Source organism: Gymnoscopelus braueri, assembly GCF_963280865.1.
Source record: "Gymnoscopelus braueri genome assembly, chromosome: 17".
Taxonomy (NCBI): Eukaryota; Metazoa; Chordata; class Actinopteri; order Myctophiformes; family Myctophidae; genus Gymnoscopelus; species Gymnoscopelus braueri.
In genome coordinates, this window is record NC_137617.1 from 10,785,716 (window position 1) to 10,812,708 (window position 26,993).

The following is a 26,993-nucleotide window of genomic DNA, read 5'->3' on the forward strand; positions in this document are numbered from 1 at the left end:
GACCATAACAGTCTACAAATGTTGCTGAATATTGTCTACACACAGCTTCAGCCATGCAACATATCATATTGTGGCAGCGGTGGCCTAGTGGTTAGAGGGGCGGCCTTGATACCGGAAGGTCCCTAGTTCGATTCCCCAATTCATCACATCAATCATGAATCACCGCTGAATAGCCCTTGAGCAAGGCTTCCATGCAGGGTCTGGCTGTAAATAAGTTTCGCACTTAGTCCAACACCCTGGGTAAACAACAAACTTTGCTTTGATATAAACAGACCATTGTGCCATTCATTGTCTGAGGTTGTCATACATTTGAATACATTTTGTCCACAGTAATTTCATTAAAATCAACCAATAGTTAAGGATCAGATCCTAGAACAGTGACATTACAATCGTACAATATTAAGGATTGGAAACATAGTGGACAGGCTAGATAGAGTATATCGTTGCCGTCGGGCAGAAACCAGCCATCTTCATTTTCTAACTTGTATATATTTTTTGTATAAATCAGTGCTATTGAACACCTTTTACATCTGTGTGTGGGTCTAACACATATTGAACCAATGAAACGTATTAACAAGCGCTTCTGATTAAACCTCCTAACTCCATTGGCTCCTCAAACTGTCGTTCAAACAACCTAACTCCAATTAGTTTGTTTTTCTCCCCCGTCTGACTTCGTCATTCTAATCTATGATGGACAAAACAACTCCACATTAATTATCAAAAACCTTGTAACTCCACTTGAGCTGTATTTGGGTAAAGTGATGATAATATAATGACACGTGCGAGTATCTGACATATAAAGTCACCCTACCAACTTTGATTAAAAACATATTTTACCTGAAAAGTTAATATTTTGGCCATAGTTAGTTTTCTGCCCAACAGCAGAGATACTGTATATAGAGAAGTATCATCACATGTTCAGTTTACAGAAGAATTCCAATGTTATGCTACACTCACACAAGTTATGATATACGAATTTGACGTTAGCGTGGTTATACACATACAAATAAATATCAGCTGAATAAGCACAAGTAATAGTGGTGAAGGAACCTTAACCCATTAAGACCTGAGGCGATTCTTTAAAATGTTTTCTAAATCCTAAAAGTTTAAAAAAATAAAAATAAAAATGCAATGTTTTTTCAGCCAAAGAAATCTAAAGTGACACAGATGCGTTCCAGGTTTGGGTAATGGGAACCTATGATTATTTGATGGAGTTACAGTAACACATATTAGAAGTAGACATGTTTGTAGTTTCAATCATTTTTAACACCAATATTAGTACACTATGAGACAGAATACAAAAAAAGGAAAACTACATTATCTCTAAAATCATCAAACATCATAAACATCATAAACATCATAAACATCATAAACATCATAAACATCATAAACATCATAAACATCAAGTATAGCCTCTATATATATATTATTCTGTGAGAGTTTATTACTTTTTCAGAAATGTAATGTTATTAATTGATGAATGATCCACTTTGGTACCAACAACGCTGTTCTTGGAACAGCAGATCAAATCATAGCTTGTCCAGAAGTACTAGTTGTACTGAGCTAATAGTAGTAGTTGCGCGTGACACTGAACACGTCTGAGGTGCCCTGGTACGGTGTGATGACGGGTATGATGATATTCTTTATGCTTTTGTAGTGTCCAAAGTGTTGTATTCTGTAGGAACCTGGACTAGTTGATGGAGGAATGTGCCACTCCACTGTGGCATTACTCTGTTTGTCTGAACCTTTCAGCCAATGGAACCTATGAGACACACAGAGAGAGAGAGAGAGAGAGAGAGAGAGAGAGAGAGAGAGAGAGAGAGAGAGAGAGAGAGAGAGAGAGAGAGAGAGAGAGAGACAGACAGACAGACAGACAGACAGACAGACAGACAGACAGACAGACAGACAGACAGACAGACAGACAGAGAGACAGAGAGACAGACAGACAGACAGAGAGAGAGAGAGGGGGGAGAGGAGAGAGGGGGGGGGACAGAAACAGAGAGAGGTTGTAATTCAGTACCAAAACACATGGACCATTTTTGTTCACTATTACATTAGGTCAGCGATGGTTAACTTTGGGTATACGGTTTAAATTGTTGTGTTTAGGCATTAGGTATAAGGTTATCTGTGGCTGTGTTTCAGGCGGGTATAGCTCAGTTGGTTTACAGTACGGTTAAAATGGTTGAGATTAGGTATATACGGTTCAAATGGTGTTTGAAGACCCAGCCTACCTCGTTTCCCATGATGCATCTGTATGAACCACCTCCCAGCTGTCGGTCCTGTTGTGGTACATCTCCACGGTAACAAAGGTCTTGTCTCTCTGTGGAACGCACAAGGTCACCGGGTTCAAATTTACAGCCAATCAAAAGAGGACACAAAAATGATGTCGCCAACCAGAAAGCCACGAAGGAAAGAAGTGTCAAAGAAAGGAAGTGGTGGGTGAAGGATGGAAAGATGGAAGGAAGGAGGGAGTGAGGGAACGGGGCAGAGAAGGAAAGGAGCAAGGAAGGAAGAAAGGTCGCTTTGGTCTTACCATGTCTCCAGAGTGTCTGGGGTTCCCCGCGACAAATGTGACTGAGGCAACATCACCCTGTGTGCACGGAACACACACAAACGCACACACGCGCGCACGCACGCACACGCGCGCGCACACACACACACACACACACACACACACACACGCACACGCACACGCACACGCACACACACACACACACACACACACACACACACACACTGAGCTTGTGGATTTGCAATTTTTGACATGCAACTGTTGTACGACAAAGTATACATTGAGCATACAGTTTTTAGTAGAAAAATGCTATCTCTGTATGACCAAGGAATATACTGTACATATAATATATGTAAGACATTAGGGCTCCAGAATCAAAACAATTATGTATACTGTATAATATAAATCGTCGCATGTAACAAACTAAAGTCAAGTGTGACCCTCCCCCAACCTCCTTTTTTCCTTCTCTCCACCTCTCCCTCTCTCACTTCTTCAAGTCTCTTCCTCTGTCACAACATGGTTTAAAACATACTTTCTCCCTCTGTCTATTTCATTCTCTCTCCCCATCCATTATTCTCTCCTCTTTTCTTTTATCTTGACCTACAGTAGCTCTCTCTCTCTCTCTCTCTTGTTCTCTCCGTCTTTCTGAATCCTCCACACTCATCCCTTCTCTATTATTCTTTCACTCTGAAGTGAAGTGTGCCTCCCTTCTTATGCTTCTCTTTGAAGTGACACAAAGAAAGATGACGCTTTGTGTGCGTGTGTGTGTGTGTGTGCGTGTGTGTGTGTGTGTGTGTGTGTGTGTGTGTGTGTGTGTGTGTGTGTGTGTGTGTGTGTGTGTGTGTGTGTGTGTGTGTGTGTGTGTGTGTGTGTGTGTGTGTGTGCGTGTGCGTTGTACCAGTCTATAGACAGGGTTGACCTGCTCTAGAACGTCTCCAAAGCTGCTGTTCGGTGGTTTCCCGTCGACTGGAGCAGCAGGCAGCAGATTAAACAGCTGATTGTCCTTAAAGAACGGAGGCTCTGGACCTGGCTCTAAATCTGACTCTCCTTATCCTACACTCACACACACACGCACACACGCACACAATCTCACACACACACACACACACACACACACACACACACACACACACACACACACACACGCACACACACACACACACGCGCACACACACACACACACACACACACACACACACACACACACACACACACACACACACACACACACACACACACACACACACACACACACACACACACACACACACACACACACACACGCACTTAGTTTAGATAGATTATGCAAATGATCAGCATCTTTTATTCTCCTTTTCATCCTGGCTTTCCTATTTTGGACAGATTCACATTTTAGAAATGTCCCAAAATAGCAAAAATAGCCGATCGACAATGTTTTGCTATTTTGTCATATACGGAAAAGTATTATTCCAGGCTTGAGTGGTTCAAGGAATAGTATGTAGCCTGGATTTACATAACAAAACAATAATTATTACAAAAATAACACCCATCGTTTCCCTGTGTACCAGCAGCTATCAGCCCCTGGAGTAGCGTGGTGGTGCTATTCACCTGCAGTCTGCATCCCCGTCTACCAAAACAAACAGTGAAAACACCAAAATACAGCCAGAGGGCAGTGTGTACCTGCAGGTAAAACACCACCACACTACTCCAGTGGCTGATATACTGCTGGTACAGAGGGAAATGATGGATAAAAATGTATACATTTTGTTATGTAAACACAGGGCAAAGTTACATACTATGCCTTTAAAACAGGGGTCTTCAACGTTTTCAGGCCAAGGACCCCCTAGCTGAGACAGAGATGAAGCAGGGACCCCCTCTATATTGTATAACATTTTGTTTCAGATTCAACTTTTTTTGTTTACTTGGTCTGCTCTTTTTTCCCTCTACACCTATACCTCTTTGCCCAAAAAATAGCAGATCTGCAAGCTCTCAACGCCTCGCGCTGCGAGGCGTTGAGAGCTTTTAGATCTGCTATTTTTGGCTAAGGTTCTCTTCAGAATAGGGATGCTAGGGTTCAAGTGGTTAATGTAAAAAATATATATATATATATCACACAAAGATTTTGGCGGACCCCCTGTAGTAACTCTGAGGACCCCCTAGGGGTCCCGGACCCCCTGTTGAAGACCCCTGCTTTTCAAGACAAGTCCATTCTAACCATGCACACTGACCTGAGCGATGGCCCTGGCAAGCCCTCTGTACTTCTGGATGTACGCACTGAGTGTGTGTGGGCCGTAGATGGTGGACGCACCCTCGTACCTCTGGATCTATGACACATCCACACATAATACAACTGACAGATTGAACTATATTATACTGGCTCTGAAAAATAGAATATCAGATTATATACTGGCTCTGAAAGTGAGAACGTCAGAATAAACTGGCTCTGAAACAGTAAATCGTTAGCCTGGAATCCAGACTGATTTGCTCCGTTCGGCAGACTTTTTTTCTTCTCACTTTGCTTCTTAGTCTGGCCATGGTCCTATTTGACTTGTATTTCCAAACGGCCTCCCATGAAGCCCATGTCTATATATAATGCATTATAATCTGTTTATAACACTGACTATTTATAGTTATAAGAACACATAAATTCTTATAATACTTTATAATAACATAACCATACACCATAACCTAAACATGAACCAAAGTAAACAGGAAGTAATATGTTCTTGAAACATGTGTTTTCCGAAACTATTATCTAGAGGGTTTTCTTTTGGGGTCCACACTGTAACATCTGATTGGCTGTCGACATGATAACCAAAATGTTGAGCGCACAACACCACATCCCCCCGCCACCCCCACACTGCACACCCACACTAATACACTCATCCTGTACGCGAGAAAACGTTCCATCTAGAGACAATTAAAATTCACTGATATCATCTATTATTCATGTCTTTTCACGTGCGTGCGTGAGTGTGTGTGTAGCACTGTGTACCTGGTACTCTTCATATGTTGTGATGTAATGGGTGTAGATGTTACTTAGGCCAGCTATCACCACCTCCATGTTCCTCAGAGAACCCTCTGACTCCAGCTCCTAAAACACACACACACACACACACACACAGAGAGAGAAGAGGAGAGGAGAGACAGAGGAGAGAGAGAGAGAGAGAGAGAGAGAGAGAGAGAGAGAGAGAGAGAGAGGAACAGAGAGATCACAACACATTTACCTTACATTGAAAGTGTTCCTTGTGAGTGTGTTTGTGTATATGTGTGCAAACATGTTTTCCTGCTTTGTGCGAACCATAGAAATTGTTAGAAATGATTGGAAAGTGAGGACATTTGCTGTGTTTTTACTGTTAGTATACGGAGGGTGTGTGTGTGTGTGTGTGTGTGTGTGTGTGTGTGTGTGTGTGTGTGTGTGTGTGTGTGTGTGAGTGTGAGTGTGAGTGTGAGTGTGTGTGTGTGTGTGTGTGTGTGTGTGTGTGTGTGTGTGTGTGTGTGTGTGTGTGTGGTGTGTGTGCATGTGCATGTGCATGTGCATGTGCATGTGCATGTTTCATACTTGTTTAACGGCTTCTCTTATTCTTCTTCCTGACATGGTTCTGTTAAACACAGTAGAGAACATCATACAGTATAGTGAATTACCAGTGCTGTGATATTAGCTTTAAGGAGCTTGCACAATGAGTCAGTATTTTTCGTATGTATTTTTTCATTTTTTAATCTGTCATCCGAAAAAATAAAATCATTACACACAGCCACCTTGTACACTGAGTCCGATGCAGATTATTTTATTATTTTAGCCTGGTTCTGCTCAAGATTTCGTGGAAATGGACGTTTTCCCCTTGCCACAGCCTCCTCACGAGAGGAACTTGGGTGTCTGCTCTACATGTAAAGTGTCTTGAGACAACTTGTTACTTGTGGTAATATAATATTATTGAACCATAGCAAAACCTAACTAAATCTTACCAATACAAACCAACCTTATCCAATGCTGATTAACCCTAACTAAGACTAACCAACTTCACAATAATAGTAGTAATACTCACGTCATTTCTCCAGGTACTGCGACTATAGCCACAGGGCCCACAGTGATGATCTGAACATCTACAATTTCAGGGTGCCAGGGGAGAGGCCAAGTCATCTTCAGGAAAAAATACACACAAATATAAATGTATTAATACCCTTTGTAGCGCTGTTCTATAGTGAACAATGTAGTGATACTAGCTAATGCTAAGAGCAGCGGTACAGTCTAAATACGAATAAGTAGCAAAAATGAAATATCCAACAGTCACAGACAGACAGACAGACAGACAGACAGACAGACAGACAGACAGACAGACAGACAGACAGACAGACAGACAGACCTCTCCAGTGTTAAACAGGATGGGTTTGGGGCTGTGGCACGCTTGCGTCTCATTGGACGGTTCTCCCAGCAGAGCGTCTCTGATCCCGTCCCAGAATGGATCTCCTTCAGTATTTCCTACGCACACAGACCAGTAGAGAGAGAGACAGGATAGTTCAGAGAGACAGGATATAGTAAGACAGGATGGTAGAGACTGACAGGACAGTGTAGAGAGAGAGACAGGAAAGATGGTCCAGGAAGAGGGATGAATTCAGCAGCCTGTTGCACCAGCTGATTGAAAGTTATAACTTGTTAGTTTGAAACTTTGTCTGTTTGCAACATTGATAGTTAGCTACGTTAAGCTACATCTGTACTTGGTTAGATTGTAGATGACTTAATAGAATACAATTGCAGTTGTAACCATGCCAGAGGAAGTTAAACGTTGAAGATAAAATGTACAATTCAGGCATTTAGCAGACGCTCTTATCATGAGTGTGTTGTGCAAGATCAGAGCAAATGACATGAATGAACCCTAGTCAACCCTAAATGACAGGTTTAAGGTCACATAAGTAGAGGGAAAAGAAAACAAGTTAGTGCTTCAAAGAAACTAGTGTAGCAGGTAAACAAAATTAAGATCTGTCTAAACAACATTCTATCTAAGTTGTGGTCAACAACAACAAAACGTTAGAGCTACCTAGTGAGTTGACCATGTTGAGGAAATGCCTCCAACATGAAGTGAAACCTTTGCAACATTTGATCTACCGAATAGAAATATTTAAAATCAAGACTCAAGTCTGAACTCCTTTTTTCATCTGTGTGTGAGTCCTGCATTGCTGTTGCTATAATAAGAGAATAAGTATATCGTGAGGGAAATTATTTTAAGATTAGGTTGAAAGATTTCACACAATAAAAGACCAACAGAGTTACAAAGTGCATGCTGTACCCATGCCACACGTGCTCACCACTCTGGGATTCCTTGCTATGGGAAGTTCCCAGAGCGGAACACAGTGACAGGTCGGGTGTCCCAGCCGTCTCTTGAGGCCAGTCCACAGACTCCACACCAATGCAACTCCTTGCAACCATTATTCTCAAATGCAGTGGTGCAAAGTAACTAAGTAAATGTACTCAAGTACTGTACTTAAGCACAATGTTGAGGTATTTTTTACTTACTGGAGTATTTCCTATTTTCAGTACTTTTACTTGTACTCCACTACATCTCAGAGGCAAATATTTTATTTTTACTCCACTACAATTATTTGAAAACTAGTCACTAGTTACTTTGCGATTATCAATGAATATATTATAAAACATACGTTAATCACTTTAGCCCTATTTTATACCTAAGCTATTTGAAAATAGCCGATCTACAAGCTCACAACGCGTCGCATCGCGACGCGTTGTGAGCTTGTAGATCTGCTATTTTCAAACATTTTAGTACTTTTACTTTTGGTACTTTTTGATGCCAATAATTGTGTACTTTTACTCAAGGAAATGTTTAATTCCAGACTTTTACTTGTAACGGAGTATTTCTGTATTGCAGTATTGATACTTTTACTTAAGTACTTTTTCCACCACTGCCCAAATGGCACCAGTCTGCAACTGGTCAGTCCAGAGCGCTGCAATTTCTTGCAACTGGATGCAAGTTGCGACTAGTCGCATTGGTGCGGACTGAACTTTAGATGCACCCTGCCCACTGCAATCTGGGCTATTCCACATTATCTCGACAGCTCACATAAAAGAGGACTTTGTGCGTGCATTGAATTCCTCTGGGTTATAGGTGCAGTTGACTTTATTTTGTTTTCCATGGTTCAATCTGAATAAACCCTCTTGTGGTACAACCTACAGGGACATCTGTAATTGGTCCTTAGCCAGGGACTAGGTCATCATCAGATCATTTTAAATTCATAAATCAACGGTGTGCATAAAGTGACCGTGCCCAACTTTTTAATTTTATTTAATTTTTTACTTTTGGTATTTTCTATGGATCAGGCGTAACCATATTGTGGTTCACAAGCACTGAGAAAAGTCCAACATGGACGGAAATGTTTGCACCTTTCCACTCTTTACAGCCCTGTAACATACCAAATAGAAATAATTAAAATCCAGACTCTCTGAACTCCTGTTTTATTCTCCCTGTGTGATGCCTCGACCTCGACCAGTAAGTGATATTTCTTTGATCAATTAAGTGTTCAATATCCAAGTTGTTTGTTCAGTAACAGGGGTTCTCACTGTCTCTCTCCAGCTCTTTAGTAAGACGGGATACTAATTTGATCCAATCAGAGAGAACTCATATGAGCAAATGCAAATTGGAAGTGACGAAACACAGAAAGGAGCAGACAAACTGACACACACTGAACTGGACACTAAACACAAAGAGCTGGAGAGACAGGGAGACTCCTGTTACTGAACAAAACACTCTATAGCAATGATTATTATTTAAAAAAAATGGCTTTAAACCTAAGAAATATCACTTGATGCTACCTTTATGATTAAGCTAAAACGTAAATCCCACCAAAAATGTTAGACCTTGTGTGAAGTTCAGCTCTCCTCCTCCGTCTGTCGTTCCTTGCTGCAAAACTGTGACCCAGAGCAGGTGTACATGTCTTCACCTACACACACACACACACACACACACACACACACACACACCACACACACACACACAGACACACACACACACACACACACACACACACACACACACACACACACACACACACACACGGCAAGATGAAGTTGTTTGTAAGGCATTTCTATGAAAGTAATAATAACTTTTAAAAAAACAATCTTACGAAGTGCAGTGGTTCCCAAACGATGTGCCGAGACATGCAGGTGTGCATTGGGATTGTGTGACAACCACATACTATAATTAATTATTGCAATATACTGTATACTGTACAACTGTACAAAATATTATGAATTTATTTGATTTATATCGGTACTCAGTCATTTCCCATACAGAAGTGGATTCTTCACAAAAACAAACAAACATTTACAACCTGCAACAGTATCCTCCTATTTTGAGACGTGTGCTTAAGCGGTAAACTTGTATTAGTAAATGAAAGTAAATGTTTACAGAGTGATAAGAGTGATAACATGTTTTATAGATGCTATGTTGCATGGATATGATTACAGGTTTGCCTTGAGATTTGGACTTGCACTTTGGTGTGCCTTGGGCACAAACAGTTTGCAAAGCACTGCTTTACAGAACAGAATGAAATCAACAACCACACAGGCACCACAACCCAGCTAATGTACAGCTACGGTAAGGTACTATAAAAGAATTGAGAGCTGCCAAGAAAAGGGAAAACGGACAATAAAAGACAAAATTGAGACATGTCTGGAGATAAAAGAGATACAAAAGAGCTAGCTAGCATGATTTACACATCAAATTTAAACAGTAACCGATAAAATAATAAAACAAAAGACGTAATATGAGGATGATAAAAGTACTAGGTTTAAGAAGAGATTAAAAAGATGATACTGATATTAATTAGACTGAGAGATTTGGGGCATGGAGTTCCACAGCTGATAGTGAAAGTCCAATCACCTTTGATCTAAGAACAGTCAGGAGTCACTTACTGAGGACTGCAGGCAGCGTTGTTCTGGCTCGTACGGAAACTACAGTAACATGTCGTATGAGCCATGCAAGCCGTCTTTAAGTCTTTAGTCTTACCATCAATTCTAAAACATACAAGCAGTAGAGAGAGGCCAGGATGGCTGAGCTGCTGCATTTAGGACTATAGCTGGATGGATGCGAGAAAACGTTTTTTTTGGAGAAAGACCAGAGTGCAAAGAATCACAATAATCTAAGAGATGTGATGAAACCATGTAACATTAGAAGTGGATGTTGTGTTCATAAATAATGTGACCCCCAGAAGCATGTACAGTGTGTACATTGAAAATGGAATGGGACCAAGTTATCGACCCCTGGGGGACACCTACTGTACCACACATGAAAGGGGACCTGCGAGGCCTCTCAACACAAAGACAATACAGGATGCTTTACAGAAGGTATAGAAAACAAGGAAAGGCAAATATAGGCCCTTGGGTCCTCTAGTCTACACCAAATCCCCCATAAATATATAGACCCATCTACAAGCTCACTAACTGTGTGTGTGTGTGTGATGTGTGTGTGTGTGTGTGTGTGTGTGTGTGTGTGTGTGTGTGTGTGTGTGTGTTCGTGTGTGTGTGTAGCGTGTGTTGCCTGCGTGTGGTTGCGTGCGTGACGTGCGTGCGTTGCGTGCGTGCGTGCGGGCGTGCGTGCGTGCGTGCGTGCATGTAGCGTGCGTGCGGCCAAGTGCGTTCGCGTGGCCTAGACTACGTGTGTGTTAGCATTAACATTAACAGTAACCAATCCGTCATGTTGACCCACTGATGAGCAGAATGAAGGAAACCAGAAAGCTCTTCGTCTGCTGATGAATACAACTCTCTACAGACAGACAGACAGACAGACAGACAGACAGACAGACAGGCAGGCAGAGAAAGAGAGAAATGATCATTACCACAGTATATATATATGTACAAGTAATAATGATGACTATCCCATACTCGGCGATGTCGAGAGACAGACTTATGGGTTATGCACATCAGTATGCATAGTTTAAGTTTAGTGTCGTATTGGCGTGTGAGTGTGGTGTGGTGTTGAGTGGTGTGGTGTGTGGTGTGGTTGTGGGTGTGGTGTGCGTGTGTGACACCCAGTCATTTACGACCTGACGTCGTGGAACCACCCACCATGAGAAGTTCACGTTGATGCTGGTTTTGAGCAAAGCTATAGTGTGCTAATAACACAACGTGGGTTGGAACAGTGCACCATGTCAATGTGCGTGCTAGTGCTACTGGAGATCTAAAGCGCCCTACCACGCTCATAAAACGTCAGTGAGTTGTGTGTGGGACAACGGGCCCTAAATAAAAGTCCTTTATAAGTTTGCAGCGTCTGTACAGTATGTTCTGCCGTTGTCTCTGTACTGGTGTGTTGCATTGCATGCCTGCGTGCATTGCCTGCGTGCATGCCGTGCGTGCGTGCGGTGCGTCGAGCGTGAGTGCGTGCACCTGATTGCACAAAGTTATATTTTATATTAAAGAGAAGATTAACAGGTACCTTAGCCTTCTTGTAGATGTTGTGTCCAATGATACCTGGTACTGTCAAACATGTCCTCACCTGGTCCAGAAGCCTTACACATCTTAGTCTACAGACAACACAGAGGAACAGACAGACCTAATGTACAGTATATAGAGGGACAGGACAGGTTAACAAACAGACAAGAGAGAAAGACATCAGGAAGACAGACACAGCAGAATTAAGGTTGCAGTCTTAACGCAGCGTTGCCTGTGTGTGTGTGTGTGTGTGTGTGTTGTGTGTTGTGTGTGTGTGTGTGTGTGTGGTGTACTGACCCCGCCCACAGGACAGGAGCTGTTGAGGTAGTCACAGGGCAGTCCTGTGTTCAAGCAGACAGGACCTCTGGTGTTGGGACTCACATCTCCAAGGTTACTGGAGGAGAAACCTGCAACGAACGGACCCTGATGCACGCACAAACGCAAAGCACGCACTTGCACGCACCTCACACACTCACACACACACATCACACACACACACATCACTCCACACACACACACATCACTACACACTACACACACACACACAGACAGACAGACAGACAGACAGACAGACAGACAGACAGACAGACAGAGGACACAGATAGATGGATGGACGTAGACAAAACAGAAAAACATTTCACCATTTTTTTTTTTTTTAAACAAAGGAGTTACAATCTACATTACACATGGTACCTGATGATAAGATAAAAAGGTGCGTGTAGCAAGTGAGATACAGTATAGTGAGATCAAAACTAAACCGAGGTCAGATGAAGTGAGATACGGTATGAGATGAGATAATAAGTGTTCACCTGTCCGGGCAGAGAGCCAATGTTTTTGTCCTCTTCCAGCAGGTAGGAGGCGTAGCCCATGTTGTCACTGCTCACCATCCTATTGGTGATGTCCATGCTGACAGCATGGACAGCGAACCAGCTGGCAGCAGCACAAGGAAAACATCATTATGTTCCATGACCCATTTTTGGGGTCACTGAACAATTTTTTCGAAAACACCAGTCCTCGGTTCTGACTGATATCGTCCTTCTAATACGTGACCGTGGCCGTGATTACTTTTTTCATTTATTTTATTTTATTTAGGCTATTTATTTATTTTTAATTTTCCCAAACAATTATAACAAATAAATGAAAAAAGTAAATTGAAAAAAAACACGGCCCCCTCACGCATTAGAAGGCCAATATCAGCCACCAGAACCAAGGACTTGTGTTTTCATTGAATCCAACATGGTTAAAATGGAGTTTGAAGTTCCAATTTTGTACAGGAAGGGGGCGTGTCTGATAAAATGAACATCAAATGTCTAAAAACTGAATAAAAGCAACTTAAAAACTGTCTGGGGTGTTCACACAAAAGCCTGAGGAGATGTTAAAATGACCCCAAACATGTTTGAAAGTGAAATATCCGTTTAACCACTTGAAATCCAGCCTGCATATTCTGAGGGGGAACATTAGCCCAAAATAGCCGATCTACAAGCTCACAAACGTGTCGCGTTGCGGCACATTGTGAGCTTGTAGATCGGCTTTTTGGTGTAGACGGGCTAAAAGCGATCCAAACACAGTTATTGTAACTCCATTTCTCTAAGGCTAGAGGGGTTCAGTGGTTAAACGTGTGTGGATAGATAGTGTAACTGGAGTGACAGTGTTTAGTTGTACCTCAGCATGCCAATTCCCGTCACCGTCTAGGTCAGTGAATTTCAGCAGCACCACCTGTTTGTCAGTGTTGAACTGATACCTGCAGTACACATACAGTACATCCTGTTAGCACAAATCACTTCAAGGGGGTGGTTTTATTTTATTTATTATATTAATACATAATAATTTTTATAATTCTATCGGTCTTCTTTTGCTAAAGAAAATTACTTGTGGCTCAGTAATTAACTTAATTTTAATAACACAAATATAAGAATAATATTCTTATATAACAAACATACAAGAATAATATCCTTGTATAATATTCTCATTCGCATTTTAAACGGCACACCTTCCTTTATTTTAACAGTTAAAAACTTTATCAATCTTGAAATAATATAAACAGTTGAATAACATGTACCACACACTTTGTATTAACTACACTTTGTGGGCATTTATTTAATGCCATGTCAACAACTGTCTAGTCTACTTCTTCTTCTAGAGGAATAGATGGTTATAATAAAATAAAAAGGACAGCTCTTAAAGCTGTGAAGTTCTTCATAGTGTGGTTGTAGAACACTGATTAGTGGTCTTCAAACACACACATATTGCATGAGTTTTTTCTTTAGCACGGGTAAGAATTAACTGACACTTTAAATAAGAATAGTATGCTTAACAGCAAAATGTGCAATTTTAAAGAGCAAAACTATAGTATAATAATTTCCATTTGGTGATGCCTAACAGTTGTAGGATAATAATATGTACAGTACAAAGAGAACAGAACAGATACCTGTCTCTCTCATCGTGAGGGTTATTGTCGTAGGACTGAGGACTTCTGTTGAGGCTGCTGTCTTCCAACTGGCCTTTATTCATGAAGATCCGCCCTGGTTTGATGTTACGATGGGCTATGTCTATGCTCTGGAGAGACACATACAGTTCAATATTATTACTATGGTGTGTTTTTTTCATATAAAACAATCCCCCAAGACATAAGAAAATAATAATAGTGCCAGTAATGAATACAAATCGACACACTATAACACAAAAAATAAACAAACAAAAGATAAACAAAACACTGCCATACATTGTATACAGCCAGAGCAGAGGACAGGCCCAGAACGTGACACTGACATACACACAGATCTCCATATATGGGCATATCAGTCACATCGGTGGTGGCACGTAGGTGTCAAACTCTAAACACGAGGGCCCGAACTTCTAGTAGTAATACATGTACACACACACACACACACACACACACACACTACACACACCTTGACCACCCCGTCCACCAGGGCCTGTGTGGAGGCTTTGATGTATCCCTTGCTGGTGATCATGAACAGTGTGTACTGGAAGAATCCCGCCAGGCCTGCATGGGTGTGAGTGCCACTCAACACCACGTTGTCCTGACGATACAGCGTGCCGTACTTCAACTGTAGCGCTTTCAACACCTCCAATACAACACAGCACAACACAACACAACACAACACAACACAACACAACACAACACAACACAACACAACACACATTTTTAGGTACACACTTCACTGGCTAGCCTAGTGGGGCCGCACACCCATATTAACCCATTAAGGCCTGAGGCCGATTCTACAAACCATTGTAACAGCAATGGTTATCAAACAGAAAGCAGTTTTAGTCTCAGGTACTTTTGTACAACTCGGGCATATTTCTTGCAGTGGAGTTGGAGCTTAAAACCCATTAAAACCGAGAGAACATCTGTCATTTTAAAATTTAGCTTTGGCTATTCAAAAATAGCAGATGTACAAGCTTGCAGCGCTTCACTTCGTGCCGCGCTGCAAGCTTGTACATCTGCTATTTTTGATTTTAATATTATTATTTGATATTATAGTATATGAGAACTACTGACTTAGAATGCATTTGTAGAATCGGCCTGAGGTCTTTTAATACAACAGCAATGGCAACGTTGTGCGCGCACGTGTGTGTGTGTGTGTGTGTGTGTGTGTGTGTGTGTGTGTGTGTGTGTGTGTGTGTGTGTGTGTGTGTGTGTGTGTGTGTGTGTGTGTGTGTGTACCTCCAGTCGTAGCCTCTGGGACACCATGCCTACATCGATGGTGACAAACAGCACCCTCCTCCGGCCGTCGTCGATGATGAAGGCCCTGCTGTACAGACGAGTGTGGATGCCGGCTGCTATCTGATCTGGGCTGGCATAACCCATCTGCACGCACACACACACACACACACACACACACACACACACACACACACACACACACACACACACACACACACACACACACACACACACACACACACACACACACACACACACACACACACACACACACACACACTTTATTATTATAAACTACAATTACCAATAGGAAATGTCCCAGATCAACCACTTAAGCCCATATACTTGGTGGTACAACAAATAGCAAAACTAGCCGATCTACAAATGTGTGTCGATGGGATGTGAGCATTTCTTTTTACATTTTCTTTTATAAAAGTAGGATAATTCATTATTTTGTAAAAAAAAAAAAAAAAAAGAAGAAAAGAAGAAAAAAAAGGAACCTTAATTTTCTGTTTTTTCTTTTCTTCTTTCTTTATCTCAACCACTTAACCCCCGCATATACTTCATTGACCCAGGCCCCCCAGGGCTCCCCCTACACTAAATCTCTTTGCCAGAAATCATCAATGTGCAAGCTTATAACTTGTAGATCTGCTATTTTAACCGAATGTTTGCCCCAGAATAGGGACTGCTAAGGTTCATGCGGTTAACGAGTACATCAGCATGGGGGTCCAGTACAGTGTGTGTGTGTGTGTGTGTGTGTGTGTGTGTGTGTGTGTGTGTGTGTGTGTGTGTGTGTGTGTGTGTGTGTGTGTGTGTGTGTGTGTGTGTGTGTGTGTGTGTGTGTGTGTGTGTGTGTGTGTGTATATGTGTGTGTGTGCGCGCGTGTGTGTGTGTGTGGTCGTGTGTGTGTGTGTGTGTGTGTGGTCGTGTGTGTGCGTGTATGTGTGTGTTTCTAACCAGGGGTATGTCAGCAGGGGGTCCGGTGCAGTCGGCCCGTCCTGCTCCTATCAGGTAGGGGTTGTGTGGGGGGGCGGGGCTGGGGGGCGTGGTTGGCTCTGGCTCTGCAGATGAATGATGATTGAAAGCCTTGGTGAGGAAACACTCCCTGACATGTACAAGAGCATCTTGCTTTTGAGACCCCCCTCAACAGTTACAATGTATACATACTTATAACCACCTAAACCCCAGCTTTCCTATTCTAGGGGGGGAATTAACGTTTGCCAAAAATAGCCTATCTTGTAGATCGGATATTTTTTAGCTTGGTGTACTGTAGATCAAAAAATAACGCACCAAGTACAGTGCAACTCAGGTCCGTTTTAGTAAGAATGGCGGGGGGGGGGGGGGCGGTTCAAGTTTAAACAAAACATTTAACAAATTAAACAACAACCACATGAACCAAACAGTAAAACAATACAAAATACCATATGACAAAACCAAACAAACAAGAAAAAGAATTAATACAAAAGTTCAAACAAACCAAAACTACAAAACACAAAATCTGAGTATTAAACTCCAAGCAAGGGACAAAGAATGGATCATTCAAAATCTGAAATATCACTAACAATGTTGGCGATAGTATGCAATACATTTTGACTCTAACCGTTTTATGTGTAGTTATTATAAAGAGATATAAGTATATAGTTATAGTTTTGTAGTTATTAACTACATATAATCACATAATAAGAAGACAGAACATATGAAAAGATTATACGGATCGAACATGGATCGAATATCTACAAATAAGCTGTTCCAGCCAGAAGGAGCTTTGAACATAAGGATTTTCTTGGCTATTGATTTGAAAGTTAAGATGATTGTTTATTAAATAACACAGATTTCGGTATGTATCAGCTTTGTGAGTGTTTGTGTGTGTGTGTGTGTGTGTGTGTGTGTGTGTGTGTGTGTGTGTGTGTGTGTGTGTGTGTGTGTGTGTGTGTGTGTGTGTGTGTGTGTGTGTGTGTGTTTGTGCGCGCGCGCGCGTGTACGTGTACGTGTGAGCACTTGACCTAGCACTTGACCTACAGTAGTTATGATGACCATGCAGATTTACCGTGGTAATTTGTTTCCCCCCCTTATTTTCCTTTTTCTTGACCACAAGGTTAACATGTAATTTAGACAGATGATAGGTTTTTTTCTTTACCTGGTGTCGTATAGTTTCAATGTACAGATTATAATTTTGATAGTATTTTGTTTAGACTGATGCTAGGTTCTTCTTTTACCTGTGATCCTATAGTTTACTGAGGCACTACTACACTGTGCCATTTGATGTATGTGTTCTCCTTGCTTATTGTCAAGTCGCTCTGGATAATAAGAGTGTCTGCTAAATCATTGTTTCTCAAAGTCCAGGGGTCCTTGGGACATTTATGAAAATTCTTGCAAGTGTTGTGAAAAATGTTGAATAATTATATTTTTTTAAACACAAATGTTCTCATCTGGGGGTCCCTGGCACCAAACGTTTTCAGATGGGGTGGTCCGCGGCCAAATACACATGCATTTCGGGGTCCTTGGCACGTGCTAAATGCCTAAATTGTAAAATTGTAAATTGTGTGCATGTGCACGTGTGTGTGTGTGTGTGTGTGTGTGTGTGTGTGTGTGTGTGTGTGTGTGTGTGTGTGTGTGTGTGTGTGTGTGTGTGTGTATCCTGACCTGTCCGTGAGTTCGGTCTGGTCGCAATGATGGCGACGAGGCCGACAGTGACGGCTGTCATGGCGATGAAGAGGACAGCGAGGAGGACCTCCAGGGTGGTCAGACCACAACACAACGTTCGCTTCTGAGACATACTGCTACAACACACGCACGCACGCACACACACACACACACAGTTACACATGTGTTTGTTTTACTTTACTTGTGAGGATATCCACATTTTAGGACAGCGCAACCTGAATATTTTTCTGGTCGTAAGCCTAAATCCACAAATTCTAATGTACTTGAGGGGATTTTTGGCCCTCACAAGTACAGTAACACACACACACACACACACACACACACACACACACACACACACACACACACACACACACACACACACACAGAGTAACGATGTGTGCACGATTAGGTGCTACATCAGTTTTGGGATAAACATCCACCATCTCATGCATCAAATAGCAGATCTACAAGCTCAGCCGCAAAACTTGTAGCCACGAAAAAAAAAACGTATAAACTAATACAAGAAACAGCAACATTTCGACAGGATATGAGTTTAGACCCTGAGGACGTATTTTTTTATTAATACGTTTTTGCATTGTGGCTACGAGTTGTGACACCTATTGCCATAGTACATTATTTATTTTGATTATCGGCACTAGTCATTGTCAGTCATTTCTTATATTCAAGTTATTTGTCATATCTGCCCAATGCAATTTCTTTTCACAAAACCTAAAAGGCAATCAGAAATGTAATTTTCAATGTAAACAATACAATTAAATCGGTAATCACAATAATTTGTATGGCAAAGAATCAATTAAAATGTCATAAAGGTGACAGCCCTACCTGGTGTTAGTGAACAATGCATCCACAGCCAGTAGAGAGGTAGAAAAACACACACAAACACACACAGACAGACAGACAGACAGAGACAAGGAATGCAGAGAGAGCTTGTGTGTTCAGTCCAAAAGGTGCAACGTTTTACAGCCAAGATTAACAATTCTGATTGAAAAAGAGATATAACCCTGGCCTGAATGAAAGGTCAAGGCCATATAATTGCTAGATAGCTGCATGAATGAGGAAGAGACTAAGTAGACTACAGTATGAGAGGAAATGTGGATTTAAGAAAGTGTATGTAGGGAGACAACTATTTACATTTTCCTTCATAATTCACAGACTACTTGAAATATACTAGTCATGTAGAGAGAGAGAGAGAGAGAGAGAGAGAGAGAGAGAGAGAGAGAGAGAGAGAGAGAGAGAGAGAGAGAGAGAGAGAGAGAGAAAATGGGAGCCAAAGAGAGAGAGAGATATGGGTGAGATCCTGTCTGTGTTGTTTCAAGAAGAGATACCGGTAAACATGAATCCACTCTCTCTGTCTCACTCCAAAGGTTATTCTCTGTCATGCAGATTAACAACAGATAATGAGGATAATAGTTTATTAGGATGTATTATTACATCATGGACATTAAATGTCCATGATGTAATAATAATGTAACCTGTACGGGATTCACTTAAAAAATGCAGAATCGGCAGTATTGGGTACTATCATACATTAGTAGAGGACCTGGCTAAGATATGTATGCACTTAATTTAGGAGAGAATATGTCAACTGTTTTAGGCTAATATGACCCCAGGGAACAATTTAGGAACTATGAGAAATTCTCTATCCGGGGCGAAATACCCGAAAATGACCACGCCCTTTTTAAAATGACCACACTTCCAACATGGCGCCATCTTCTAAACCGTTGGAGCTACAGATTTTCTGAGGTGCTCAAAATGTTCAGAATACTCAGTCGGTTTGAAACCCGTGCCCGAGCCAGCAACCCTATAGGTCATCATAGTGGCCAAATCCAATATGGCCGCCACCTGAAAAAGGTTTTGTCTATAACTTTTGAACCAGATGAGCTATGAATCATGTTTTTTGACAATTAGAAACATGTTGGAATGCTTATCTGACTGGGTGTGGCTGGACCTCTATTTTGCATATTTCAAAGATGGCGACTATCTTACAATTAGTTTTACTTCCCTTAATCTTCTTCATTTTTGCAAACTTGGTGTCTATTTTATACTTTTTGAACATTGAAAACACATTAGAATGCTCATATCATTGATTGAAGCCATCTAGAGCACTCTGATTTGCTTATTACAAATATGGCCTATATCAAAAATGTTATGTATTGTAACATAAAGTTTCATCCAGATTTGAGTGTAGAGTTGTTGGAATGAGTTAAGATCAAACTGAAGAAAAGAAACAACTTGTGTACAGATGTTGAAACAATAGAATATGAGTTGAACCCAAATTATACAGCAACAGCCAGTACAGTATATGCGAGAAATGCTCAGTATAAATTGAATAATATCATACTAGTCAAAGGTGTATAGAATTTTAACAATATTATGTTTAAATTAGAATCACAGATTTTTTTTTTTGTTCTAATCAACTTCTATATCGAGGATATCCAACGGACTCCAGCTTCACATAATTTGCTTTATGTCCACTACATGACTTTTGAAGCCACGGTGGAGGAGGATGGCGCAAGCTTTACTGGCATCTGCAAGACGGGTCCAGTAAGGTTCCCAAGTCTTAGTCATGGAGTCCCAATACCAGCCCAACGTACTGAAATCTGGGATGTAATGGCTTTTGAGATGCTGAATGTATGTATCAGTTCTGTTTCTGTTGTAACACTAAGACAATTATGTACAATGTACAATAATACCTATTGTTCAAATTCTATACATCCTATGATAGGATTACATTTATGCTGTGCATTGTTGCACATACTGTACTAGCTGTAGCTGTATAATTAGGAATGTAATTAGGAACATTTTGAGCACCTCAGAAAATCTGTAGCTCCAACGGTTTAGAAGATAGAGCCATGTTTGAAGTAGCGGTCATTTTAAAAGGGGCGTGGTCATTTCCGAGTATTTCGCCCCAGATAGAGAATTTCTCATAGTTCCTAAGTTGTTCCTTGGGGTCATATTAGCCAAGAACAGTTGAGATAATCTCTCCTAAATTAAGTGCATACATATCTTAGCCAGGTCCTAGACTACATGTAGAAAGTGTTGTGCCTTAGACGACGAACCCCTTTGTGTTTACCAACGGTCTGACAAGCGATCATAATGTATATGACCGTGTGGCCAGTTGGGGAAGTGGGAAAGACAGGCATTTTTGACAGAAGATGTTTTCAGCGTGCTGCAACAAGAAAAGGCACAGCGCGGGTGATTTTTTTCCCTCTGGGGGATGGCCACTAATACTGTTTGTGTTTACAAGCGGTCCGACGATACATCATAATGGATCAAAATTTTCTGTGACCAGTTGAAAAGGTTAAAAAACACGAAAATCGCTGGCAGTGGGTGAGTTTATTTATGTATTTACTCTGGCAGTGAAAGAGAAATATTTACTCTGGCAGTGAAAGAGTTAAGGACCTCTGAAATCATATGTATTTGGTCGCCGACCCCCATCTCAAAATATGTTGTTCCAGGAACACCCAGAAGCAAAGATATAAGTAAAACTGTGTGCTTTAAAAAAAACTATATATTCAAAGATTTGCACAAATGTTCCTGATTTTTCAAAAATAGCAGATCTACAAGCTCATAGCGTGGCATGAAGTGACACACTATGAGCTTGTATATCTGCTATTTTTGAATTGCCAACCAATATGCTTCATACTGTAGCTAACATCTAAAATGACAGATGCTTTCCCGGTTATAATTGGTTAAAGTAACATTTTGTTTGTTATTTCTTCCAAGGAGGGCAAAGCTGTACTAACCTGACTCCGCCAGATGGAAGAAGCTTGCGTCACATTGAGCCTGTGAAGTCAATACCGCCCCCATCTGGCGGAGTCAGGTTAGAGCTGTACATGCTGTTATGCTGCCACCTCTATGCTGCTGCAGGGTAATCCAGAGGTCTGCCTCAAGAAGGATGTTCTTGTAACAACAATAAGAGTAGGCTGAAAGCTTGTTGAATTCATCTGTGATTTGACTACCAACAACCAACCATAACCCTACCACACAACATCCTATTGCCTGGAGGGACGACTGGTCTGTGATTATAAATGTACAGATTTGACAGTTGACTGATTTGAAAAATATTCAGGAATTGAGGTCCTAGGCCTGATGTCAGAGTGCACAAAATATCTGATGCTGATAGCCTAGTAGTATGGGGGATTAGCTGCAGACAGACACACAGACTGAGTTGAAAACATGATCTCCGAATGGAGATAATTCCTTGCATTACAATAGGGCCTTCACTGCTCCGGCGCCGACTATTATGTTTCTTAGCACCACCAATGGTGCTTTTTGCTGCATGAATGAAGCAAATGCCTGCATATTGATGGTCCATTGTGGAACCTTGGGCCGTCAACCTTTACTTTATAGAGTGCAGTCAGAAGACAGGCCTTGATAGCCACAGCGTTGATATACTGAATGTAATAGATAAGAACTTCAGAATTCTCCAGGCGCTCAACCGAACGCTTGTTTGCATGCAGACTTAGATGTGGAGCGAATTGCCTTCGTGATATATCAGGTCGTATTGTTTTAATATCATTAATTTGCTGTTCTTTTATTCACATAGTATAGAGGGAATCTCCCTTGTTTGTCAATAAAGATGCCTTGCGCATGTAAAAGGTAATTTCTGTGTATGTCGTCTATAAACTGGACTTTAGGGTTTATTGAACCAAGAGTGACAGGTCTGTCACGGCACATCAGCTGGTGACCCCGACCGTGACCCTGTCCAGTCCAGACGACCGCTGGATCCATAAGATCCAAATAACAATTCGCCCATACACTATGTGCTACAATTCCTTGGGGCCCCAGGAAGGGTACACGCGGTGCTATATGTGAATTGTATTATACCAAATTTAGGTCAATTATTAAAGACAATGTGTAAATATGATTGCATACATGTGAAGTCACCACAGAACAGCAGATTGAATGACCTTTGTGTGTAATACTTAGGCTCTGTACTTCCTATACCCCATGATGTCCTGTTAGCGTGGCTGGGTGGACCGAGTTGATCCTCCCAGCAACTGTCTCTGTATATGTTTATGAGACCACCGGAGACACCCCGACGTTTTTTTTACACGGATGTTTAACTATCAGCTGTTACTATCAGTTATTTGTCTTTATTTATATATATATTCATGTCAAGGCCTCTAGAATAACCCACGATCCAACTTGGGTGTTCGAGCAATGCATGGCTATATATATAAATATATGGATTTATTTTTGTTGTACCTCGAATTACCACTTTTTCACGCTTTGGTTTTCGGTGCGGGTGAATTTATCTAATATTAGTTTTACACTAGGTGCTGGGGGTTTGTCTGTGTGCCTGCATGAATATATCCTTACAATTGTCATAATGGTCCTATAGTTTACTGAGACACTACACTGTTTCTCTGTATTCTATGGTCCTATAGTTTACTGAGACACTACACTGTTTCTCTGTATTCTGTGGTCCTATAGTTTACTGAGACACTACACTGTTTCTCTGTGTTCTGTGGTCCTATAGTTTACTGATAAACCACACTGTCTCAGTGTACTTTATGATCCTATGGTTTACTGAGACACTACACTGTCTCTCTGTATTCTATGATCCAACAGTTTACTGAGACAATAAAATAAGTGGCCTTTACTAGGATCTCTAAACCGCAAACCACGCCGGGTACATGGGAGAAGATAGCGTGTAGCCTAAGTTGTGTACGTTATGTGTCGTTATGTGTTGTTATGTGAAAGCTGGGACTGCGGCTAAGAAAATACTACAGGTTATATTATGTGAAAGCTGGGACTGCGGCTAAGAAAATACTACAGGTTATATTATGTGAAAGCTGGGACTGCGGCTAAGAAAATACTACAGGTTATATTATGTGAAAGCTGGGACTGCGGCTAAGAAAATACTACAGGTTATATTATGTGAAAGCTGGGACTGCGGCTAAGAAAATACTACAGGTTATATTATGTGAAAGCTGGGACTGCGGCTAAGAAAATACTACAGGTTATATTATGTGAAAGCTGGGACTGCGGCTAAGAAAATACTACAGGTTATATTATGTGAAAGCTGGGACTGCGGCTAAGAAAATACTACAGGTTATATTATGTGAAAGCTGGGACTGCGGCTAAGAAAATACTACAGGTTATATTATGTGAAAGCTGAGACTGCGGCTAAGAAAATACTACAGGTTATATTATGTTTAAGCTGAGACTGCCACTAAGGGGCGACCCCAAAACTACTACAGGTTACATGCACGTTATGTTTAGCTCCAGCATCCGAGCGAGGTGACGTGAACGGCTGGCTCTGCAGCCTAGGGTTGCCCCCTAAATAGTACTACAGTGTGTCATATGTGTCTTCATATGTATGTTATATGTATGTCATCCGAATGAATGAAGGTCTCTGTAAGTCCTGTTTGTTTGTTGTGTTTATTAAGGAGCCTCCACTAGTCCCCACCTTAGTGGAGGCAATTCTTCCTGAGGTCCAATTTTGTGCTTAAGTACAGTCTTGAGGTATTGTTACTTTAAAAAGCCCTTACAGCTATCTGTATTTTAACTTCCACTGCATACATCTCAGAGGCAGACAGTGTGCTTCTGCCCCTGCAAAACACCTTGAGAACGTTGGTAACTGTTTACTTTGAAGTGGTAGATAATTGCTGCAGAACCACTTCAGCCCTGCATACAGCTCAGCCATTTGGAAATTGCCGATCTACAAGCTCACAAGCTATTTCATCTCAAGCACTACTTGCTTGTGGATCTGCTATTTTCAAAGGGAAACTTGTGCATGGGGACAGGCTGCCTATTAAACACTTCTCACGTTGGTGTCTCACTCCACTCCGATACCATTTTTTGTTTTTGGTACTTTGACCCAAGTACATGTCAGTGGATAGTGTAATCTGCTCCGTAAGCATTTTGTTTAGAGATTTTGTCCTGCTTAGGAATTTAAACAAAGAAGATAACCGCCTGCACGGGTTCAGTGGTGGAAGCCAAGGTCACGAAGTATATTTACTCAAGTGCTCTACTTGAGTACATTTTGAGGGTCCCATTTTGTATCTCACTAGAGTGGTTCCAGTTTTCAATACTTTAACTTCTACTTAAGTGTACATTTCAGAAGCCGACATTGTACATTTACTCCAATATGATTACTGGAAACCGTGGCTGTTTAGGCTAGCTCAATAGTGACTCATTGTGCTAGTAGAATCTGCTATTGTTGTTAGAGTTATGAACAGTCTGAAATACGCTATAACTATGATTCGTAATCCCAGAAATTAAGGACACAGATAACTAAGTGAGCCCTTAGATTAAAAGATTGGAGTCAGGTATTTTGGAAGATGGAAAAAGAGGAAAAAAAGCGAGGAGAGAAATATGATGTTCAAATAAATTAGTTTCTTCAGAGAATTCTGCAGGAAAAAAAAACAGAAAAAAACAATAGCTTCCATACAGTAAGTGAGTCACTCCCCTCAGAGAGAGAGAGAGAGAGAGAGAGAGAGAGAGAGAGCCTGGCGCAGCACTATAGGAAAAAAGGGGGGACCCTGTGAACTGATCAGATCTTATATGCAGAAATAATGTACTGTGACCAAACTAAGCGTTATCCGTAATAATTGTATCAATTTGTAGATCTGCTATTTTCGTTAAATTTTATGCACAGTCTGCAATATGTTGTATACCTATGATTTGTATAATCCCAAAAACCAACAGTTTACGTTCTTAGAAGTGACCAGACCAGAAACAACATGCAAGTGCACTAAGGTGATGTTCTTCTAAGTGATTGTTGACTCTGAACTGAATATCAGTAAAAAAATATATATATATAATAATAATAAAGAAAAAAGCCAATTTGACCGTGTGGAGAAGTAAGTAGAGTGTAAGTGTAAAATAAATAGGTTATATTTAAAATAAGTAATAATAATAATAATTATTATTATAATGATTTTAAGAATGTAACAGTGGACAGAAAGCCCAAACGCTTCTATGTATTGTTACATTAGTATATCTATATTTTTTTATTACAACTATCTCAGACTTTAGAAATGGGTTGGTTTCACATTCGAGGACTGCAACACTGGTTGGTGGACGGTCATTTCTTTCTATGAACTGGAAACATGCAGTGGAAGGCCCTATAATTCTGTCTGATCGACATGCTGAGGCAGAGGGGCACCAACATTGCAAACTGCAGTGTTCACGAGACTCACTTCCGATGACGAGGTTAGGGGGTAGGCTCCCCAATCCCTTGTCATCAACAGGCGGCAGCGGGGTCGCAAGGCTCCCAGAGCACGTTAAAAACGAAGTATAGTGCTGGGGGAGAGACTGAAGGCCCCCGTGTTCTGTCAAGGATGAATCAACATCCTAGCTGTGTCTCCGTCTAGTCGGTGTGCCGACTGCCGCTCTCTCCTAGGGTTGGCAGCACATGGTGCGTGGATGACAGTCCACACCTAACCGGACGGGAGCGCGTGACTCACCGGTTACAGGCAAGGCGGGTGAAAACGGTTAATATTCTGGTTCCCGTAGCCAAGCGGGGCCAGGACAAGACCGTCGGTTTCCTGCCTGGGGCGCCAACCACGCCTACGGGTAAGGGATCGCTATCGACTGGGTCACCCGCCGGTCGGATCGCAAAAAGCATTAATTCCATGGCGTGCTCCCTGACAGGAGGCGGGTGTGGTCGCTGCGTTCGGCTCAATGTACAGTCAGGCCATCACAAGCTGAAAGCGACCGCCGGAGTGCTACAGTTACTAAGCGAGTGATGCTCC

General features: G+C 41.4%; 1 protein-coding gene across 1 annotated transcript; it reads right to left on the bottom strand.

Annotated features, from left to right (window-relative positions):
- Window positions 1-1,563: 1,563 nt before the first annotated feature.
- Window positions 1,564-18,394, bottom strand: asah2 (N-acylsphingosine amidohydrolase 2; the record flags this gene model as incomplete). The annotated part of the gene is given in 24 exon segments (XM_080455587.1): window positions 1,564-1,762; window positions 2,232-2,320; window positions 2,534-2,590; window positions 3,411-3,559; window positions 4,716-4,815; window positions 5,487-5,585; window positions 6,054-6,093; window positions 6,538-6,632; window positions 6,856-6,971; window positions 9,360-9,399; window positions 9,401-9,442; window positions 11,158-11,187; window positions 11,190-11,264; window positions 11,935-11,967; window positions 11,969-12,022; window positions 12,228-12,353; window positions 12,740-12,860; window positions 13,593-13,609; window positions 13,611-13,671; window positions 14,359-14,486; window positions 14,843-15,019; window positions 15,619-15,762; window positions 16,576-16,679; window positions 18,262-18,394. Coding segments are annotated over 24 exon segments (2,229 nt in total).
- Between the last annotated feature and the right edge of the window lie 8,599 nt (window positions 18,395-26,993).